Source organism: Passer montanus, unplaced genomic scaffold, assembly GCF_014805655.1.
Source record: "Passer montanus isolate IOZ18808 unplaced genomic scaffold, ASM1480565v1 scaffold12, whole genome shotgun sequence".
Taxonomy (NCBI): Eukaryota; Metazoa; Chordata; class Aves; order Passeriformes; family Passeridae; genus Passer; species Passer montanus.
This window is the reverse complement of record NW_024358722.1, coordinates 5,081,998-5,103,990: the sequence shown is the minus strand read 5'-3', so window position 1 is coordinate 5,103,990 and position 21,993 is coordinate 5,081,998. Positions and strand designations below refer to the sequence as shown.

The window sequence follows — 21,993 nt, the reverse complement described above, 5'->3', positions numbered from 1 at the left end:
GGCAGTTTTGTCTACATGATGGCCTTAAACTTTTTAATGCTGAACACAAAACAGAAGAAAACAAGGGTTTGAGGGCTTTGGCATGATACATGAAATACCAAAAAATATTGCCTCAGCCTTTTTACATTCCATTCATATACCTAATATTCAGAAACCTAATTTTCTGTATTACCACACATTTTACTATAAAGGTTGTACTATTTCTGGCAGTGCTCACATAGCAAACTCAACAGATACTGTACCTAAATTTATGCCAGATTTCAGACTTTAATTTCTGGTCACTTAAGAAGCATTTTTGGTCATGTAAAAGATACATATTTGGCATTTATGTTTTCAGGAGCTGGATGATGAAACAAATTCAGGCTTTGGCCCCTCATCCTGCCCCAGGTGATCTCTAGAAAGATTTTAGTGTTCTAACTTCTAATCATTATTAGAAGTCTCAGCCAAATGGCAGGATAGTTGCCAAGAATAAGTAAAATCTATGAAAAGTAAAACTTTGGCAAAAAAAAAAAAAAAGAGGACTTGAAAGTTTGGGCTATTATAAAACTTACAAAGCTGTTTATTTGGAAGCATATTAAGTTGCTAGGTGACATAATGGAGCACAAGTCCTTGAATTGCCAGGTCTAGTATATATTACGATCAATATTATTTGCTAAATGCAAAAAAAAGGACAATGGTAATGGCAGCCAATTCATTTCAATGCTCTGTTACTTCAGAAGACAATGGCTGATCTCTTTAAAAGATGGAATTGCCAGATCCTATAAGTCACACAGTCACATAATTATTTCAAGTACATAGGTTGCTTATGTTGTGTGCTGCACTTTCACAGATCCTGGAGCTGAAGAAAGTTGACATATCTTTGGGGTTTGACATAAACGCAAATTACAAAAATCCCTCAAGTACAAGGTGATTTCCCAGGAAATACAGAAAGATCTCGCAGAGTAAATTTACAGCAAACCAAAACTTTTTATGCCTCCAGCATAAGATATAATGTCTAGACCCGAACGGTTTTTAGTTAGCTGTCACCTTCATGCCTTTCTTGAAAGGCCATTCTTTTATTCTGGAAGCAGCTTGAATCTAAAGTAGCTCCTTGGCTTCTCTGTGCCATAGCATATTCAGACTATCCTATAATAAAACAGTGTGGGCCACTGGCACAGAGTTTACAGCTCAGGCTGAAGAAAGGCACCTAAACCATTTGCAGAGCAGGCTTGGCCCCAGAAGCAATAGGGTCATTCACCCAGCTCCATACTCCAGCTACTGAACATGGGCAGACACAAAATTAATTACAATATTATAATGTCTGATGCCTGACTAATTCACAATCCAGCTAAGCTGCTAAATAACACAGCTGACTATTAAATGTGCAGTTTTCTGTCTAGAAACACAAAATAGTGTACTGCCCTGCATTGTTTCAATTCCAAACATGCAAACCAACATTTCAGTTCCTGAAACTTCAATTAAACATCACAATTCTTTCAGAGTTCTGGAACTGAAATTATTTATGCTTCCCTCACAAGTCCTGATCTCTTAGTCTGAATTCATTGAACACTGTACGTTCTGCTTCCTTCTTGGTTGCAATTATTTCTCTACCTGTAGTCACTTCTGCTTTGAACATCACCTTCAACATCCTCATCCCTACTGACAAGAGACAAAACTTTTTTCATAATTTTGGAGCAATGCCGAGAAGATAATTACTGCTTATTCCATTATCCCATTGCAACGTCCTGTTTTTCCTTCGCTCTATTTAATCACCAAGTAATATTTTCCATTTGTTTTCATTTTTACCCTTTTGACTTTTTGCACTTGACTTTAGATGGTGATCAGCCTTTTTCTATTTTATTCCCTGAAGGCTCACTACTTATGCCTCATGCAGTTTCTGAGACAGTTATTTGCTTAGCTGAGAGAGAAAGCCTTTTCCCTACTGTTTTTCCTATTTGGAATACAAGTTTATCATGCTTTTACCATATCTGAGTTACAGAAATTTCTCTCCTCCTCCATAATCAACTCCCTGATTTTCCACTTAATTTAACTTAGTGTGCTTGCAATCACTGTAACCTGATCCCTGCCACTGTATCCCACCAAAACTAAGGCCAAAAATACAATCATGTTGTTTGTGTGGCTCTTCAGTAACCACTTCACAGAATAATGGGGTTCTGCTCTTACTGCTCTGAGTTCTCATAGCAAGACAGCATCTTTTCCCACTAAAAATTTTGGTTTTTTTCACAACCATTTTCATATTAAAACTAAGGACTTGATGTCCTCAGTGCCTGTAATCATGGCATTTCTCTCCATGGTGTTTCAACTGCATAACGGCAGAAGACCTGCTCTTGAGCCTGACACAGGTGGGCTGAGCCGCGAGATCCCGGCGGACAAACAGGTGCGGCACAAGAGATCAGGCGGGGGATGCCCGCAGCGCTCCGCACCGCCGGGCCGGGCCGGGCCGGGCCGGGCCGGGCCGGGCAGTACAGTGCGTGCGAGCTCCCTCCGCTCGCAGCCTCGAAACTCCGGCCGCGGGGAGCCGGCACGACGGGCTGGGCAGGCGGTCACCTGCGGCAGGCGGAGCCCGGGGGCCGTGTGCGGGCCGCTCCGCGCTCCCGGGGGCCGTGTGAGGGCCGGGGGCCGTGTGAGGGCAGGGCGGCGCGTGCCCGCCGGCCGTGCCCGGTGACCGTTGCCAGGGCCCGGCGGCGGCGGCGATGGTGAAGGAAACGATCCGGGTGTACGCGCGGGTGAAGCCGCTGGGCAGGCGGCAGCAGGCGGGGGTAGGCTGGGAGCGGAGCCCCGGGGGTGCGCTGGGGATGCCGGGGAGAGCCAAGGGGTGCCCGGGGACGCTCGTTCCCCGCTCAGGTGGGGGCAGCGGGCAGACCACATCCCTTTCAAAAGGCTCGGGCGGCTGGCGGGGGTGGCGAGGCTGGTACGCGGGTGCGTGTGCGGCGAGAAGCTCCTGCTGTCGGAAGGCTTAGGAAGTTCATAAAATCACGAAGTCGAGGAGTTTAGGCTGTAACTGTTGGGGGAGTGGCTGAGGAAGTTACAGAAAGGCTCCGTAGGAAGGCGCTTGACGCGCGTCGCTGGGTTTGTGCAGTTCAGCAGTGTTCTGAGCAAGGGAGGGGAACGCGTTGCTCCCATTGTACAGCTGCCCTCCCAAGGGATAATCAAAATAATGAAAATGTTCCTCAGGAGCCGTGCATTTAGGTCTCTTAATTGCCTTCTCATCGCACCCTTTGTCTTGTTGTAGCCTTTCCCAATATATTCTTTCCGATTTTTTGGAGAAGTTTGCACTGGGGGGGCCGTGCTTTTTTGTTTTTTGTTTTTTTTTTTGTTTTTTTGTTTTTTTTTTTGTTTTTTTGTTTTTTTTTTTTTTTTTAATAACATCACAGTTATCAAAGTGGTTTAGTAAGCAAACTATGTCAAAGAGGCTGCTCTTTTGTTTCAAGTGTTATTGTGGTGTTTACATGGTGACAGGATAATGCTGTTATGTGCTGGTTTTGTTGTGTAGTGGTTAAGGGAGATCTGCTTACGTATTATTCAGTGCAATTTGTAACAAGCTTGTCTCCAGACAATTACAGGTGCTAAGCTTAGATGAGTGGTGTATCTAAGGGTAATGCTGTTCTGTTGATGATGTTATTCTGTGAATTAATATCCATCCTTTATTAGAGTTATTCCGTTGATAATGAGGAACCTCTGCCCAGTCTGGAGATTGCTGTGCCACGTGACTTAGCAGATGGGTTCATCAATAATAAACGAGAAAGCTACAAGTTCAAGTGAGTAGAAGCCTTATCTTTGTACCTTCTGCCTTTAGTGACTGATAATGCTATGTGTAGTGATACAGATCTATAAAATCAGGAAAAGTCTAAAATTAAATTATAGTATAGATGGAGATGGGTTTATTTTTATATAACTCCTGTAACAAGAGCAATGCTTCAGGACAGGCTCTTCACCACAATGGGTTTGATAACATTGTCGTACTATTGTCTGTCCATTGCAAGTAATTATGTATTTCTAAATCTCATCTCAAAGATTCATTTATTAGTTCTTCTGTTTTTGCACTTTGTTTTGAATTTGTGTATGAAGACTGAATCAGGACTTGTGTTATCTTGTGATCTAATGAGTCGTTGTAGATTGGCTAAAGTCTTCATGTAAAACATTCTGTTTAGAAACTGTTTCAGACATAGCCAAAGCAAAGTAACAAAAACCAGAAACTGTTGACAGAAATAGATCCTTGATTTGAGAGCATAAATATGTTTTAGGAACTTAAAATCAGTACAGCAATATCAAATATTTTTATTAATTCAACATAAAAGCGAGGCAACACTTTAAAATTTTTGTGATGAATAAAGCTAGATATATCATCTCTTATGATGAGGTCAGAACTGTCTTTTTCCAATTCAGTTATGCTTCATTTCTTATAGTAAACAACAAGTAATTTGTTTCTGTATGCTATTAAAAAAGAGAGCTCCACATAAACAACTGCTGCTTAGACTGATGTAGTTTTACATCAGCTAAGGTAAGCTGCTTGAAAAGAGAGGAGCTGCCCTCTCCAAATGGATTCATATGCAACACTACATTAGTTTGCAGATGCCCAAGCCCGACTTGATGAATGCAGCTATTTCTGTCTGACTTTATAATTCATTAAAAACTCTGAGATGCATTTTGAGAAACCTTATGCCTTATTATCTTTAAGGCCATGTGAGAAGAATTGTTTGAGTTGACTGATTAGCAGGATAGAATAAATGCTTTCATGTTTTGTGTATTGCATTTGTCTGTGGTACTGCATGGGTCAGCATGGTGCTTTTCTACACAACCAGTGTCCCTAAGGCCTTCCTACACACCCTGGGAAGTTCTGTGCAAGAATAGAGTTCCAAACGGGGGAGGGCAATACAGCAGGGCACCAGCAGTATGGGGGGCTGCTGGAATGTATGGATGACAACTTCCTGACATACAGTTAAGCCAATCAGGATATTTGCAAACATGGACAAGCTGTCGAGGGGTATTAAGCCTGGAGGTAGCTTTGACTGCAGTGGCCATGAGATAATGAAATTCAGGATGCTGAGAGAAGGGAGTAAGGCAAAAAGCAGGGTCACAATCCTGGACTTCATAAATGCAGACTTTGGCTTGTTCGTGGATCTGCTTGAAAGAATTCTCTGAGACACATTCCTGGAGAGATGACCAGGAAAACTAGCTGATTTTCAAGGATCACATTCTCCAAGCTCAAGAACAGTCCATCCACATAAACAGAAATAATGCAGAGGCAGCAGGAGGATTGGAACAAATGGTCCCTTCCAAACTCAAGAATTCTGATTCTGTAAAATAACTGCAGATATTTTATATAGAAAGTGACAAAACATAATTAAATATCTTATTGTGACCTATAGTAATTGTGCAGCAGATTGAAGGAAATTGCTTGAAAAAATGTGAGCCTGGCTGTACTGGTGGGATGCTGTATTTGGTTATAGTGTAATCTATTTATCCAGGATTCAGTGTGGTGCCAGTTACAAACACTAATTCTCTTGATAGATTTAAAATACGGTTTATTTTTTTCTAAGCCACATCATTTTATCAGAGGATTTTATTGTACAGATCTTGTCAAAGCAGCTCTGTGTACAGCCTATTTATGTACAATAGCACAACAGCAAGCTGTGGTTAAGGCTACAGGGAAAACATTGTACTAAGTTATGTAAGCCTAATGATGTAAACATTGACTATTACAAACACAAACAAAAATGTATGAATCAAGTACTGTTTTAACATTCTAAGCAATTATTATTTGCTTAATATTTTCAGATTTCAGAAAATTTTTGATCAAGAGGCAAAACAAGATGTGATTTTTGACAGCATTGCCAAACCAGTAGCAGAATGGTATGTTGTTGATCCTGCAAGTAACCAGGGAAAAACTATTTCTGCTTTTGTTGTATTACTTGAAGAAGAGCTGTCAAGTCTTTGTGTTGCTTTTGTAAAATTGGATTGATAGTCTAATTTACTAAATACTGACATGTCTGAATCCAGGAGATATACAATCCCCTGAGAATTTTATGTGTACTAAGGTTCCTTTTTTGACTCTTCAAATAGCAATGCTACTGTTGCCTCTGTTGTATAGCGATAGAAATCCATGCCCAATTCTTTTTTTTTTTATTTGTAATACAAACTGACTCCATTGCCATGGAATAGAACTTTCTATATAGTTTAATGTAGAGGTAAACCTAATGAAAATTTTATCCCCCATATAATTTTCATTAAGCTGGGGACTCTCATTAATGTTTGTGGAGATATTCCTAAGTCTTGTCATTGCTTTTGTTTTGACATGTAAGGCAATGCTTTTGACACTGTTTTTTCCCTTCCTCAATTTTTTTAATCAAACAATGCTCATATCTGACAGTTTGTAGAGGCAAATAAGACTTCTGCATTCATTGTGTGGATTGAATGCCACTCTGAAACGGGTGGATTTTTCAGTGGAAAATGGATTTTATGCCATTCTCTTTGCTCAGTTTACTGTCTATGTTGAAGTTTGTGCTGGTTTTAGTGTTGGAGAAAATCCCATGCCAGAGGAAGCAGAATTTTTGCATAGTGTTTGCTTGTTTATCAAACTTACTGCTCAAAATCCAGACTGGTAGTGAGTTGGGAAGTATTACTTCAAGTGCCAACTTTGTTCTTATTCATTGTCTGACCTATCTCTTTGTTTAAGCCATGATTCTGCAAGTTATTCCTCAGTCTATTGCACAGGCCTCGGTTTAGCACTGTAGGAAAACAAACAATTTAAGTTGGTTATTAAGCCTTTCTCAAGTTGCTACAAGGAAGAAAAATATATCCACCTCTTTATAATTTTATTTTCTTTCTCCCCACCCCTCCTGTTTTCTTCTCTAAAGTCCCACATAAAACAGGTAATTGACAGTGAATATGAAAAGCCAGTGAATTTGAAATTCCATTAGAATAAACTAAATAGACTTAAAAGAATGAATTTAGACTTAAAAGAATAAGCATTAAAAAGAATGCTTATTTTCTCATCCAAAAGATATTTATTTGCTTATCTGACGTTATCACATATGGCTTCACATTAACTCATACACTTAATTTTAAGTATTTCTTGTTTAATGATTTTTAGGATTTTTCTGCAGTCAACATTAAGGATTTAATGTTGACTGCAGAATTAACTCATACACTTAATTTTAAGTATTTCCGGATTTAATGTTGACTGCAGGAAAAAAAAAAAAACTTTATCAAATTTTAGTGTGTTTGGAAAGAGAAGTGTAAAAATCTCATTGTTATGTACTATGGACTTAAAAAAGCTCAGCATATCAAAATTAACTAGTAGGAAACTGGCTACTTTTTTCCCTTTGGAGTGGTTTCCTAGAATATGGAAATGCTTTCCAGTTGGAAAGTTCACCTATACAGTGCTCTAATAATCAGGAATAATAATCTCCTTTATTTCAGTGTTAGCTGATGAAAGACTTGTTTTATATATTAATTTTCTCCATTATGTAGGCTTTAGTTTCAGGGTTTAGATATTTCTTTAAGTACTTGAAAGTACTTTAATGCTATTAACATCAATGGTGTTTAGGCCGACACCTATCTCTAAATAGTTGAGTCTTTGTCTTTAATGCTGAAATTGACTTACAAACCATTATTAATGAAATCAGTATTGTCTGAGAGCATTATAATGAGGTAAAGCTTGTATTCTAAATTGTGCTTGTGTTGTTACTGATAATTTTACGTGTTTTTATAATAGAATTGATAATAATTGAAGTATGTTAATGTTTTTTTATCCACTCCCTTAACTTTTTACCTCTTTGTAGACAAAAATATAAATTTCAAAATATATTCAGAGTAATGAATTCCTTGGCTAATGGAATTCTGAACTGGGCCTGAAATTTGTTTCACTCTGTGGTTAGTGATACCATTTCCTTTTCCATCATAGAATAAGAATTGCCCTGTTTCTCTTAAAGACCACAATTTTTCACAGCAAAATGTCCTTCATTATTTGTTTCTTTCACAGTCAATATTCTCTTGCATGAAAAAGCTGTTGCAAGTGCACACGTTTCTGTTGTTGGAGTCACTTTACTAAGGGGACAGTTTTTGTGTGTGTATTGCCAGTGAAAAGAAATAGCAGGAAAATATTAATGAAATAGCTCAGTAATGTTTTGAGGTTCTTTGTCATGAATTCTTACAGGCCTGAGGAAATTCAGTTAGAGACTTGAATGCTTAGGGAAAAAAAAATCTTGGGCACTGTTTAAACTAAAACCAGAAAGGCAATGCTCAGGATACTAAAATCTTTCTGTTTTGTACTTGGATGGATGGAAACTGGATGCAACTTTCTTTTCTTTTTCTTTTTTTTTTTTTTTTTTCCTTTTTAAGTAGGTTTTCTTTGATGTTGGGCCACTACTTCTCTTTTTGTAAGTCCAGTTACATTGTCATCTTGCCTGTGGTTTCAGAGGCACCAGACATTAGTTTGTTTAATTTGCTTCTTCAGTCAAAAGTGCCAGCCTCTGCAAACCATTATAAGCTTATGACTTCCTTGAAATTTATTAGTTTTTTTCTATCCTTGATTCATCTCTTAGGCTGTTTCTTTTCCTTCTAATTTTAAATATATACTCTTGATAATATTTTTGTGCAGTTTATGAAGCAGCACAAATTCTGTTACCGCATCAAAACCAGAGAAAATAAATAACAGCGTACTTTAAATTTTGCTAATGACTAAGCATTGCTTTAGCCTTACAACTAAACAAGGCTACTCTCAAAATATTTCAAATATTAAATATGATTATGTATGCAACCAGAAATTAAGTAGAAAATGTTAACTGTTTTGAATTAGTTGAGTTTTCAGTTCTAATTTGAACTGAAAACTCAGTCAATGTTTCACTATTAGATTTCTTGGTTTTTTTGAAGAATAACATTTGAAAATATTTTCTCTTTATTTGTCTCATGGAAATTAGAAATAGCTCAGCTGTTTATAAACCTAATGTCAATCACCTGATCTTTTGAAAACTCGGATGCTCACATTTCTGCTGGTTCTGGTTTCTTCTCATGTGCTATATTTATTCTAAGAATTAGCGTCTGTAATATATAAACTACTTCAGGTTACTACCAACTGGTTTCATGGATTTTTTTTTCTGCTGTGTATTCTTAATGAAAATGTAGTAAAAACATTTTTATTAACAATTATTCATTTTATACCTGGATATATTTGTCATACAATATTTAATGCAGTGATCTGCCTCACCAAGACCTGTAGAATATATATGGAGCAAAAGGACACGTTTTTTCCAATGTCATCCTGAAAGAAATCTAGCCTAAACTTTCCCTCAAATTGAGAAATTAGTAATGCTTGCTGTTCTTTCTCAGAGTACAATTATGAGGCAATAAAAAGTGAGAAGTGTCATTGATGTTTCTTCTCAAATGACCATTAGTTGCTTGTTTGTTTTGACATAAATTGTGCAATTTAGAATTGTCCAAGAAGGTTGCTTAATTTAAGTTACAGTTTGACAGCTTTGATTCTGAATATCTTTGTGTCACTTAGCTGTTACAGTTTATGGTGAAATTCTAAATACATTTAGAGATCTTGGTTGAAACAAGAAAATGCATTACTTTTTTTTCTGTAGGAAAACTGAATTTTCTAAGGAAACTTACCTGCACTAATTTCTCAAAAACAGCTACATGCACATTTGGAAATCAGTTTTGTCTCTTAAACATGAGGCATTACCAATTTGGATTTGTTCCATAAATCTGGCAAAGATATGAAGGAAAAAATAGTCATACTGAGATACTTTATTTTAATTAAAAGAAACTTTAGTCTGACCTCCAAGTGTTAGAAATATGTGAAAGCTATGTCTCTGTGAAGACAAATTCTCCTGAAAACTTATTTTTCAGATCCTTGAAATTAAGTTCTTCTTTTTATCTTCAATATAATTTGGAAGGAGGAGTTGGTGGAGTAGGGGTGGAGAGGGCCAGTTTTGCCAGGATTTGGTTAATTTATTTTTTAATATCAATGAATTTAGGTTTCATGAGATAGAAGGAAGGAAAATGAGGGGCACTGATTAAAAAAAAATTCAGGTCTGTAAGAACTGAGATAAAGAGAGGGCCAACAGTATCCAAATATCAGAGATACTGGTGTCTTCTGCTTTTTTCATCAAATATTTTGTAGTATTGAATATTTGTTTTGACCACATGCCTTTATGTTACTGCTCCTTTAAAGTGAAGATGGCAGAACTCAGATAAAAATGATAATATGAAGCCAAAATAAACAAAGAATATTAAGTAAGTTTTTAAGATCAAAGTGTTTTCTTGTTCTCAGGATTTTCTCTTACCTACTTAAAAACACTTACAGAATTTAGTCTTCCTTAATAAGGGTTTTTCATTGTTTTATTTTTTCATATTATGAACTTTGTACAAAACTTTCACTTTGAACTTTTTCAACCTATTAGAATAATTAAGTAAGAAGGGGATCTCTGTAGGTCATCTGGGCCAATCTCCTGAGGAAAGCAAGTCTGGCTTCTAGGTCACATTTCTCAGGCCCTCGTCCAATAGAGATTCAAAAATATCCAAAGATGGGAATCCCACAATCCATCTGGGAACCTGTTCCAAGGCTTAACTACTCTCACTGTGAAGAATATTTTCCTTATACTCACTTGGAGTTTCTTCTCTTGCCACTTGTGACCACTGCTTTGTGTTCTACCAGTGTAAACCTCTGGGAGGAGTTGGAGTCCATCTCTAATGATCTATTGCATAACGTGGTAATTAGGTACGTGTAAGGCTTTCTCTCCTCTGGGTTGATAGGAAACAGTTCACTTGGCTTCTTGTGCATGACATGCTGCAGCCTGAATTCAGTTGATTCTGGCAGGCTCACTCCAGTTTCTTTAGTGCATTTTTCATCTGCCGGGGAGCCCAAAAGTGGGTACAGAACTCAAGGAGGAGAGTTTATTTTCTTGGTTTTTTTGCCAATTTTGAAGGTTACTGTTCTGTTTGATTCAGCAAAAGCAGTGCAGCAGCAGAGGAAGCAGAGTTCTTGGTTATACTTAGGCAAAAGCCTCCCTAAAGTCTCATTAACAATGAGCACAGAAACAAATGAAAAGTTCTGTGTCCGTAAGCTTTAAATAGAACAAATGATCTTCACTGGAAATTAAAACAAAATGTAGTCAGAAAACCCAACCACAATAAAACAACCTCAGTCTGCTTTCAACCTCTGTCTACTGTCACTGGGTTTTTACCACTATTTATATTGTCTCAGATACTCAAGGACAAAGTACTGAATGATATTTTAGACTCTAGTAACTACCCATAAATTGTCTAGCTCTCACTTGAGGAATTTCTCACTTGAGGAATGTTAGGCAGTTGTAAACATAACATATCTATCAATTTAAGTGGAATTGCTTCCATGAGTTATACTTCTGTATCACACTATATTTAGGAATTAGACAGCTTTCAGGAATGAGACAAGGCAGTAGAGTGACTGGAAGTGCCAGTTGATAGCTCTGTAACAGCAGTCATTTAAATGGGGGCCTGAACTAAATTTTCAAATTAAAAGTTCATATCTCACTGTGCATGTTTTGAAATCACCACTAATTACAAGTAAGTTAGAACATGCAAGTTACTTGATAAGTGAGTGAGAATCCATGAGGGGGAAAAACCCACATGGTACTGCTCTCCTCTACATTCATGTGAAAAATTGTCCTATGCTTGATAATGGGTAGTTTCTCCAAGTCCAAAGTGCAGAAGAGACCACATGTCATAACTAATTTTTCATTAAGCCAAAACTGGTTTACTTGAGCAATCATCATTACATAAGTTTTTATGTAACAACACTTGGTTTATTAAGTGGTATCAATGTTTTACTGAAAGTGGAATATATAAGGAACCTTTGCTTCAGCCTTCTGTTTTTCTGTTATAGGTCTCTTTTTCAAAACAAGAGACATACAAAAATTAAGAGTATTCCGTGTTAATTGGAAAAAATATTTGTAGAATGTCTCTTGGGAATTTCTAAGGTATTTGATGTACTTTTGATACATACAGATAAGTGTAAATCCTGTAGTGTGTTCAAGCATTTACAGCAGCAAAAATTCGCTACATTAAATTTTTCTCCTAAAACTCAGTTACCTATTGGAAAGGTAGTTATTGAATTGAATAAGGTGTGGATCATGGTCTTACTTAATACTTTCCAGGTAGAGAAGTCTTTCCCACTTGAGGGAAAGTATCCCTTAGTATTCTGGTTAGAAAAAATACTAAAAGTATTCCAATTCCTGTCTCAAACACTGTTGTTGGGGGAGATTTTTTGATAGTCTGTGTCATAGCTGGAGGTAAAATGAACATTTTTAATTTATCCTATCATGTTGCTGCTGTAATACGATTAGGTTTATTTAGCAGTGGTATCAAATCAACCTCCTTAGTCAGCTGTGTGCACAAACCACCTTTTGCTTGGAAAAAGTGTGATTTAAATCCTAGGCAACATAAAGGATATATTAAATGCTTTCTTTTTGTTTAAACTTGTTGCTGTTTAGCTCTGTAAGATGAAGCACAAACTGTTGTGTTGCTAAAAAAACAACAGTAAATTATCAGGGCTTGATCAGAAAAGAAGCATTCAATTATTTGGGTAAAATGTAAGAACAGATCTAATCCTTCTCTAAATTATAATCATCTTGAAGAGAACATATAATTTGATGATAAATTATAATGCAAAATAAAAGAATAAAGAAGATTTAGACATGCAATAAACAATAATTATTCATACTTTGGGAGTTGCTTGCCTGCAATTTATGCTGTTATTTGCTTTTTTCCCATGCACTCTGTCTTATTCTAATTTCCACCATGCAAAATCTTTTTGCACAGTTTTGTGTTTTTCAATGATATTAACTTTGCTAAAGAGGCTTTCTTCTTGCATAAATATTCCTTGAGCTCATAATACTTGGCAAGCAATCATGATGTTTCTTCATCAATATTTTGCTTTAAATCAGATTTTCTTACAGTGATCAAAAAGACAAGACTAACATTTATCACCCCACCCACCTTAAGATGCAGGAAACATATGTAGATGTGGTTACATAGATGTACATGTTTACATTTCCAACATATAAAAAAAAACCATTTTTTTCTTACATTCAGTTTTTTAATATGTGAAACTTCATATGACTTGACCGCATGTATTTTCACTGAAACACAAAAATAACTATTAAATTTAGAAATGTATATTTACCAAGTGTTGACATAATTACCATTTATGCTACAAACTGTGGAAATACTGATATTCTGGTATCATGAATTAAATCTAAAATATTGATATGTTTAGTTCTGCCCTCTTTGAATTTGCAACTGACTTTTTGGGCCTTTTCTTGGTAGTCATGAAACAGATCTTCCACACATTAATAAGCCATGAAGACAGCTCAGTATATTAAATAAGATTGAAATACAACTTTTTGCAGACCTATTGCATGTCCGTGTTTTCCCTGAAATGTCATGTTTTTTGTGCAACTCTAACAGAATTTGGAGTCTTGGCCAGGTTTCTTTAAGATTCTTATATGCAAAAATTCAGGCCTATGAAATTTGTTCCCATTCATTGCATCTTATTGTTCACAGGTATGAACTTCAAGTCAGACTTACTGCTCATTCATGTGGCAAATTAAGTTGTCCTTGACACATTTAAATTGGCCCATGTTTTCCAGATAACCACATATTCCATGTTTCTATGAGCCGTACAAGCAAAGGCAAATGAACGGTTTGTTCGGAATGGACTTTTTAATATATATTATTCTTTTCTCATAGAAAGTAAGTCTATTGAAAAGTGTTACAAATATGTGCCTGTGTGTTTTAGTGAATAATGAAAATGATTCCTCTGAATTCTGTAATAGAATGAAACAAATATACAAATTTAGAGAAGATTTTAGTCATTGTATTTTAAAGGTTTTTTTCTCTGCAGTAGATCTAGCTTGGTATCAATAAAAAAGCAAGACCCTCCAGTAACTCTGGCAGTCGCAACTTTGGTAAAATATGCTAGAGACAGATCTCTTCAACAGTATTTTAGCTAATCTGTCTGGAAGTTGTCCATGAACTTCTGAACAGGATGCTATACAGTGTTGTAAAAGTGCATGAAAGATCATTTCTGCAAAGCCTCTCCTTGGATCATGGGTCTTTGTGTTTTGTTTCAGGTAGTAAAGAGACTACTTATTCAACAAAATGTCCCCTTAACCGTGCCAAAATTCATCCTTCAAAGAGACAAAGAAATAGAAAATTATGGATATTCTGATGACACCAAGGGGCCATGACTGAAAATATACTTTTAGCATAGTTTTAAGTCCTCACATGACCACCATCACTATCTGTTGTATTTCATTTTTGTGGGGGGGTGCCCCCGGAGGGCTCCCTAGGCTGTGAGTTCGCTGGTAGGCAAGGAGACTCCACACAGCTTCTGAGGATGCTAATTAAATGAGGGTTTATTGGGGGTCCCATCCCTGGGAACAGCATGGTTACTGAGGGAGAAGGGGGGAAGGGGAAGGAAAGGGAGAGCCTAGGGGATAGAAGGGCCAAGAGGGGAGGAGAAGGGCTAAGCGCGCGATTGGTCTCACTCCCACGGTTTAAGAGGCAGATTGAAAGTGGGCGCAGAATCAGACTTGGGCCAATGGGATTACAGATACTTGATGGTTCAGGGCAGGACCACGGGCTTAGAATATACCATACATTTTGGAGGGGTGAGACAGAGCATACCGTTTAAATAAAATGCAATACTACAACTATCCATGTGAACCTGTGTGGTTTCAAATACTAAGTTTAACAAAAATTTGGGGCTTCTGTTCAGAGACTCTGAAGAGCAAAGATGCAGACTTTATCTGTGGGAACTGACATTTGCAAAATAGGTTTTGCTGAAAAGGCAGAAAAAAGCTGCTGGTTCTCTACCGACCCTTCCCAGGCAATAATCACTTTCCTTGCTGTTAGGGACAGCTATAATTTGCAAGTGAGCATCTTTGAGCATCCTTTTGGTGGATGCTGTTTAGAAAATATGCTCTTCTCTTGTCATAATGGGTGTTGCCAACTTTTTTGGTACCTGCTGCAGTTATATTTCAGGATGAAAGAGACAACACATATATTTTCTGCTCTCTATACTGACTTCTAGCATCTGAGGGATCCGTCACTTTGCCAAAGGTAATTAAGCAGTGTAGTTTGATGTTGTTTTCTTAAACAGAATTTTGTGGATGGCTAACAGTTTATAAAAGTTTTTGAGCTTCTTTATTTTCCTAAAGGAATTGTGTATCTTGGGTTGAAAATATTATGTATAAATCTTAAACTTCTTGAATATTTAGTAAATAGGTATTGATTGTTTTGGATTGGTCCATCTGCATATAGTTGCCCTTTCACTGTTGAACTCTCTGGGAAAATGAACTAATAGATTGATGGAGTTTTGATGGGGTTTTTTGCCTTCAAGTACTTAGAAGTGAAAACGAGCAAAGTGTGTCTCCAACAAGTATTTCCTATGGTGATGAGTTGTCCACAAGGTTCATTGCTAGAACATCCTCTATGGCCATTGATTCCAAATGAAGTTACTTTAAATAACTTCATTTGGAATAAGACACATCAGACCTGGAATTTTTACTTAATCCATGTTATCACACACAGACCTTTAAAATTGACATTGATGAATAGTCACACTATTATACTTAGAATGGTAGTTATATATCTTCAGGTTTGGAATATGTTCTTTCATAAGTTTATACATATGCACAAACCCTTAACTTCTGTGAAGTTCATAAGTTTAATTTTTTCTCCACAAGCCAACACAGTAGAAGCTTTACATTTTCACTGCATCTTCCTCTCTACTCTTTTCAGAAGGCAAGGTCATAGTGTACAGCTTGCTTCTGAGTCAAAGGAGTTTGTCAGTCCTGCCTGAACTCCTAGTCCCTTGTCTCTTATTTATGAAAGTGTTTTGCTTCTCAGTCTTAGAAAGGGAATTTGTTCTCCATCCTGTCCTCATGGAGTTGCATGTTGCTCTTAGAAGGCTTTGCCAACAGTTTCACTGGTATTATTGGTAGTCTTCTTTCCTTACAGGCTTCCTTAGCACCTCAAGCAGGTTTAAATTGACTTGATGGTAGCTGTAATACACTCTGAATGAAAGAAACTTGTGCTGTAAATATGGACAAGGGGCAGATATTTGTATATGTAATTGTACACACACACGTATAGATACTCGCACATAAGTTTAAAAAATAGGTTGACCTTTAGCTCAGAATTTAAAGAACATAACTGTGGAATCAAAATCATTTATGTAATGCAATATTAAGATAACCTATAATTGCATTGGTTTAGAAGAATGCATTATTGACATGGATATGCTCACATTTTATGAGCTGTCAGGTTTTTCTGGAAAACTTTTCAGAGCTGTGCTGATGCATTGCAGAAAATGTAAGAATATATAGGAATCAAATATCAGAAAGAAAACTCACTGACTTTTGCAGCTGTTTTGGCAGCATACGGTATGTGATGTTTTATCCTGTGTTTACATATGAGGTGATTATAACCAACAACTTTTTCTGGAGGAGTTAGAAATTGGAATGCCAACATGTCGAGTTAATAGTTTGCAACGAAGTTTATTAATTTTTAACACATTGCAAGACACACCTTTAAAGAAGGGAAGGAGTAAGAAAATTTAACAACCCCAGTTGCCAGCTCTGAAGAGCCAGAGGACTGTTTTTTAAGTGCTGAAGAGCAACTATACTGCATCAGACCAAGGTTCCATCAGCAGCACTGTGTTGTCTCTCACAGGGACTAACAGACAATGCTCAGAGGAAAAAAATAGAGTAAGCATGTAGAGCTGCCTCCTGCATGTATCGTCTTAGTCTTTAGTTATTTGTAGTTTAGGGACTTGCTGATTTCTCTGTGATTAGTAGCACTGAAGAAAAATGTTTTGATGATTTAGTCCAATCTTTGCTGAAGCCTGTGTGACATTTTATTGTCCAAAGAAAAGAGTTGCACAGCTTAACTACAGTTTGGTTGAAGAATCATTTCCTCTTGCTAGGTTTGAATCTGCCATGTCTGAACTTCTGTTGATACCCCCTTCCCTCTGACAACTCATTACTGTCATCAGCATACAGATATTGTGACAGTGGGCACTAGGAATTCCTGAGATAGATTAATTAGGTGTTTTATCATAATAATTGTTTTGATTTGTAACATCTGGAATCTAATATCTATATATATTCCATCTTTGCTTGTTTTGGGAGCAGATGTTCACTGTAGCTCCTTTCAACATGTTTCTGTTTTTGTCTTTGACATCCTACTGTAATGGATTAAAATAAGCAATTTGGCAACTACCCAGGACTTTAAATAAACTTTAATAAGTTGGAGAATCATTGCATCTCTTATGGCGCCAGACCAGCAGCTATCTATATACTTTTTTCTTTTCCTTTTACACAAGGGTTGTTTTCCCTCTTTTTATGTATTAAAATTGTAGCTAATTTATCATTCTTTCTTTAAGAAGATGCACAAGATTTCTTCTTTAAGCAAAATGCACAAGAATAATTTTTGTTTTTCAATCTGTTGAACAAAATTGGTAGGTCCTTAAGCATAGTAAATACAATCAAAAATTTAAGATGATTAAGCTTACCTACTGTTAGTGGAAATAAGGTGGAAGTCAATGGTGGCAGTGGTGAATTAAAGAAAAGTATTTGAACTGGACTTTCATTAAGCACTTCTGCAAACAGAAATAGGAGGTGTGAAAAAGATGAGTCTGAATGCCATTTCATGCTACGTCATCAATAGCTATTTTGTCTGTTTTATGGAATCTTCTTGTACAGTCATAATTATAACAGAAATGTTTGCTATTACCAAAGTGGGTTTATGTGTTTTCATACTAAATGAAGATTTTATTACACTATTTAAGCACAGGTTCTCCTGCATACCCTTTTCAAAGCATAGTCTTTTCTTCAGTATAGTCATATCCTCAGAATAAAAGCTGGACCCAGGCATAACAGCATCCTTACATGAGTTTCTAACCACAATAGAGTTTTCTCTGTTTTGATTTAATGAGGTCCTATGTGAAATATTTCTTGATTCTTCTAGTGTATGAATGGCCCAATTCCTGACATCTACAGTCTTTAAAGAGATTAAATATCATCCTTGCAAAAAATCATCTGCCAAACTAAAAAGTATGAAAAGGTAGTGTAAATAGTAATAAGCATGATCAGCTAATAATGGATTAAGTCAAGGCATCAAGAAATCCTTCCATTCTTGATAGTTTAAATTCTATAGAATCTAGAATATATCTATTAAAGTGTACTTTTGTATTAGCAAAGACAGTTGCTATGTAATTAAGAATTACTGTTAATTGTATTTTTGTTCTATACAACGTTGATAATGGACAATATGTTCTGCCTTAAATGTAAATTATATTCCTTTTTTTTTTAACTGTATAGTGTTTTGGCTGGATACAATGGAACTATCTTTGCATATGGTCAGACAGGCAGTGGTAAAACTTTTACCATCACAGGAGGAGCCGAACGTTACAGTGATCGAGGCATCATTCCCAGGACTTTATCTTATATTTTTGATCAATTGCAGAAGGTATGGAGCCTTATTTTCTGTTTATTTGTAATGTCTGATTTCAAATACTTAACTATTGCTAGTGGTTGTTTTTATAACGGTGTTAGTGGAAGTCCTAAAACTAATGCTTAGCAAAATATCTAACTTGACACAGTATTTACTGTGTGCAAGAATATATTTGTAGTTGTTTTGGCTACCTGGTTTATTGCAATAGTCTGAAAAATTATGGGCATAATTGTGGGGTGCTTTTGTAGTTTTAAAACCCAGGCTATTTTTAGTTTGTGGAGCATACCTTTAGATGACACAAGCCTTGTCTAACACTTATATCAGCTCCACTCTGGTTTTGTATTGCATGCATTGCATTTCGTTTTGACTTACGTGATGAAATGAGTCAAGAAGTGAAAGGATGTGCCAGAGTAACCATACTGATTTTTTTTTTGTTATGTTTATTATGTTTGTGAGAAATTTAATTTTCTTTTAGTGTCTGAAATACTTACATGAGTCAACACAGTCAATTATTCCAGTACTTTTATAATTATAGGAGAAAGAGAAGAGAGGAAGAGAGGAGTCTGGTGTAATTTATGTTTTGTCTCTTCATTTATTTCACCAGGCCTATGACTCATTAATCTTCACATTTTAGCAAAGCTATTTAATTAAGCCAATTTAAATATGATTTGACATTAACATAAATCATTCCACTGTACATTTATGCTCTTTCAGTCGTGTCCTATAGAGTACTGATCTGTTTGCATGAGGGTATATGGCTCAGTCACATTAATATGCCCTGTGTCAGAACGGGTTAACAAGAGTGAACAATCACTTTGGCTCTTTGGAAGTATGGCTTTGGCAGGTAAATGTACACAGCATGTGGCAGGTGCACAAAAACTTGCCATTATGTGAATGGAAATGAAAAAAACACACATGATCATGTTATCTTAGACTCTCTGCTGCACTCACACAACCTCCATGGAGGACTTTTGTTGTGGAAACTGAGCATATTTATTGTCTAATTGCCAGCAACAAACAACATTAACACACCAACATTCTTTTCTAATGTTAATTATATAATAAAAACAAAATAAGATAAGAAATAACTAGTATGTTTGTCAAACTCTCAGCAGAAAAATACGAATGTTTCCCACTTCAGACTGGGTTTTGGATCAAAAGCTATACCTAGCTACACTTATAGGGCTATTTCAATTTTCCTGCTTCCAAATCATTGTTTCACATAATTGTTTTTTCTTAGTGCATTTTAAAGGATCTCTTCTTAGTGCTTTATCTTTCCTCTTGCCTTTTGTTTTGTACTTTCCCCTGTTGCACTTCTTTCTACCTACAGCTGTGGTTTGGAAGGCACTCAAATAGCGGAGAAGAATCGTTTGCCTTCTAACCCTAAGCAGGATGAAACAGGAGAAAGTGAAATCAGGGATATGAAATACAAGACTTGTTAAGCTCTTACTTGGACAATGACAGCACAGTTTGAGACCAAAGAAACAAAACTGGAGAACTAATGAGAAGGAAATCAAGCCCTTTGTTTTTAATAACATCTCCTTTTAATTTAGCAATTCTCCTATTTCCATGGCATCCTGTTTGAACTGTTCCTTACTACATTTTTTCCATCCATCTGTAGTGTATCTTTCAAATTATGTCCCTTGAAATAGTGAACTGTCATAACCAATTAAAAAACCATGGGAAATAATTATTAAATGAAAGTGACTAGTTATATCTCAAAGTATTTTGCAAAAAAAAAAAAAACCTGCAGTGGATTGAATTATTAAATTTCAACTGTGATATGAGTGCTTTCCCAGTGGTTTTGTCTGCTGAAAAGAAGTGACTGATTTTTTTTCATTCTCTTTTATTTCTTTAATTTTGGAAATCATGGCCCACTATTTTGAGGTTTATGTTGTTTGGATTTGGCTTTGAGGCAGGGGAAAACTGTCGTCAAAACTCAGTTGTGTTAAATTACTTTTTGGCAATGTAATTTACCAAAAGAATTGTGATTGTAGAGAACAGCTGACATCATATACAATGCTCTAATGTTATGAAGAGAATGAAAAGCAGTATGTCACTGATGTTTATAAACAAAGTAAATCTTATTGTGTTGCTGTTTTTACTTTTGCTTTATTTTTTTAAGCACAGTCTTTCTATCCATAATATGAGCATTTACCTCATTATAATAACTTTTTGTTAGTGCAGAAGTGAAAAATGTCATGTTGCCTAGTTCTGTAAGCAACTCCCATGTTCTAAATATGGACAGACTTTTTTAAGTATACAGAATCAATTAAAAACCCAGACTAAACTCATGGTAATTGTGGGGTTTTGTGGGGGATTTTTGTTTTAGTGAGTGTTGTGTGTGTGTCTCTATTTCGATGGGAGTTTTTGTGGAATTTCTTTTTCCCTTTCTTTTTCTTGGGTCTTTATGCATATGGTAACACATAACATGAAAGTATAAGAAATTGAACATGTGCACTGTACCCAGAAAAAGAGACAAAGTGAAAAAGTGACCTAGAAGCCATAGAAATAAATTTGGCTTCTAATCTACCTCTGACTTCTGTTTATAATACTATTTATTTTTCTTATCCAGGATAGCAGTAAAGTGTACACAACTCATGTTTCCTACTTAGAAATCTACAATGAATGTGGTTATGATCTGCTGGACCCAAGACATGAGGCCTCCAGAATGGAAGATTTGCCGTAAGTCATAAATACAGAAAATCATCAAAACCAAGAGGAATAATTTTTATATACATTGTTTACATTGTACATTGTTACATTGTTCAGGGACTTTTTGAAGCTGTGCTACTGATCTCAGTGTTAATTTAATCAGAATACTTTGTTTTCATAATTTTGTCAATGATGCCTAAATAGTCTGTTATTTTGTGTGACAGTAGGGAGTAACTGAAGGTGAAAGGATTAAAAGTGTTTGTTGCTATTATGCAGAAGAGATCTCTTGCAGCCACTGACAAGTAGAAGGTGCACTTGTTTTTCTCAGGGCAGCCTGTCTCTTTGAATGCCATGTATGACTGTCTGTGGCAGGGACATGTAACAGTCAGTATTTCCTTGCAACGATAATATGAAAATCTCCCTGCTTCTATTTGGACCTTTTACTTCAAGGATAATTATTTTTCTAGAATATGCAATTATGAAATAAGGTAAGTTACAGCTAGAAAATAGGCCACAAGTAGCTCCAAAGAATAGTATATTTTCTTCAGAAAAGGTGGTTGTTATAATAGTAGTCATTGATCAGACACTAGCACCTAATGAACAAAGGTTTGCAGATCATGAATGCTCCAGTTGGTGAAGTTAGATTTCTAATTTATAGGAAATCCAAATCCTAGTTTCCAAGTCTGAAATAATAGTTTATAGTCTGTGTTATTTTTAAATAGTTAAGCAAACACTAAATAGGTGTGAATAAGTGAGTTGTTTACTGGATTTGCAAGTGCCCTGAAATAATGCTGGAACCATGAATTTTATCACTCAACAAGATAGTAACAG

General features: G+C 36.2%; 1 protein-coding gene across 5 annotated transcripts in view; it reads left to right on the top strand.

Moving 5' to 3' along the window:
* The first annotated feature begins 2,162 nt into the window (after window positions 1–2,162).
* KIF6 (kinesin family member 6) overlaps window positions 2,163–21,993 on the top strand; it is a 158,435-nt gene continuing 138,604 nt past the window's right edge. For 3 of the 5 annotated variants that reach the window (XM_039697904.1, XM_039697902.1, XM_039697900.1), the window contains exons 1-5: window positions 2,163–2,377; window positions 3,652–3,758; window positions 5,779–5,853; window positions 18,375–18,522; window positions 21,083–21,192. In XM_039697904.1, the coding sequence (XP_039553838.1) occupies window positions 2,255–2,377; window positions 3,652–3,758; window positions 5,779–5,853; window positions 18,375–18,522; window positions 21,083–21,192 (563 nt within the window). In that variant the 5' untranslated portion in view covers window positions 2,163–2,254. Of the gene's footprint in view, window positions 2,378–2,687; window positions 2,760–3,651; window positions 3,759–5,778; window positions 5,854–18,374; window positions 18,523–21,082; window positions 21,193–21,993 lie in introns of those variants that run through there. The other 2 variants (XM_039697901.1, XM_039697903.1) reach the window with 2 other exon arrangements.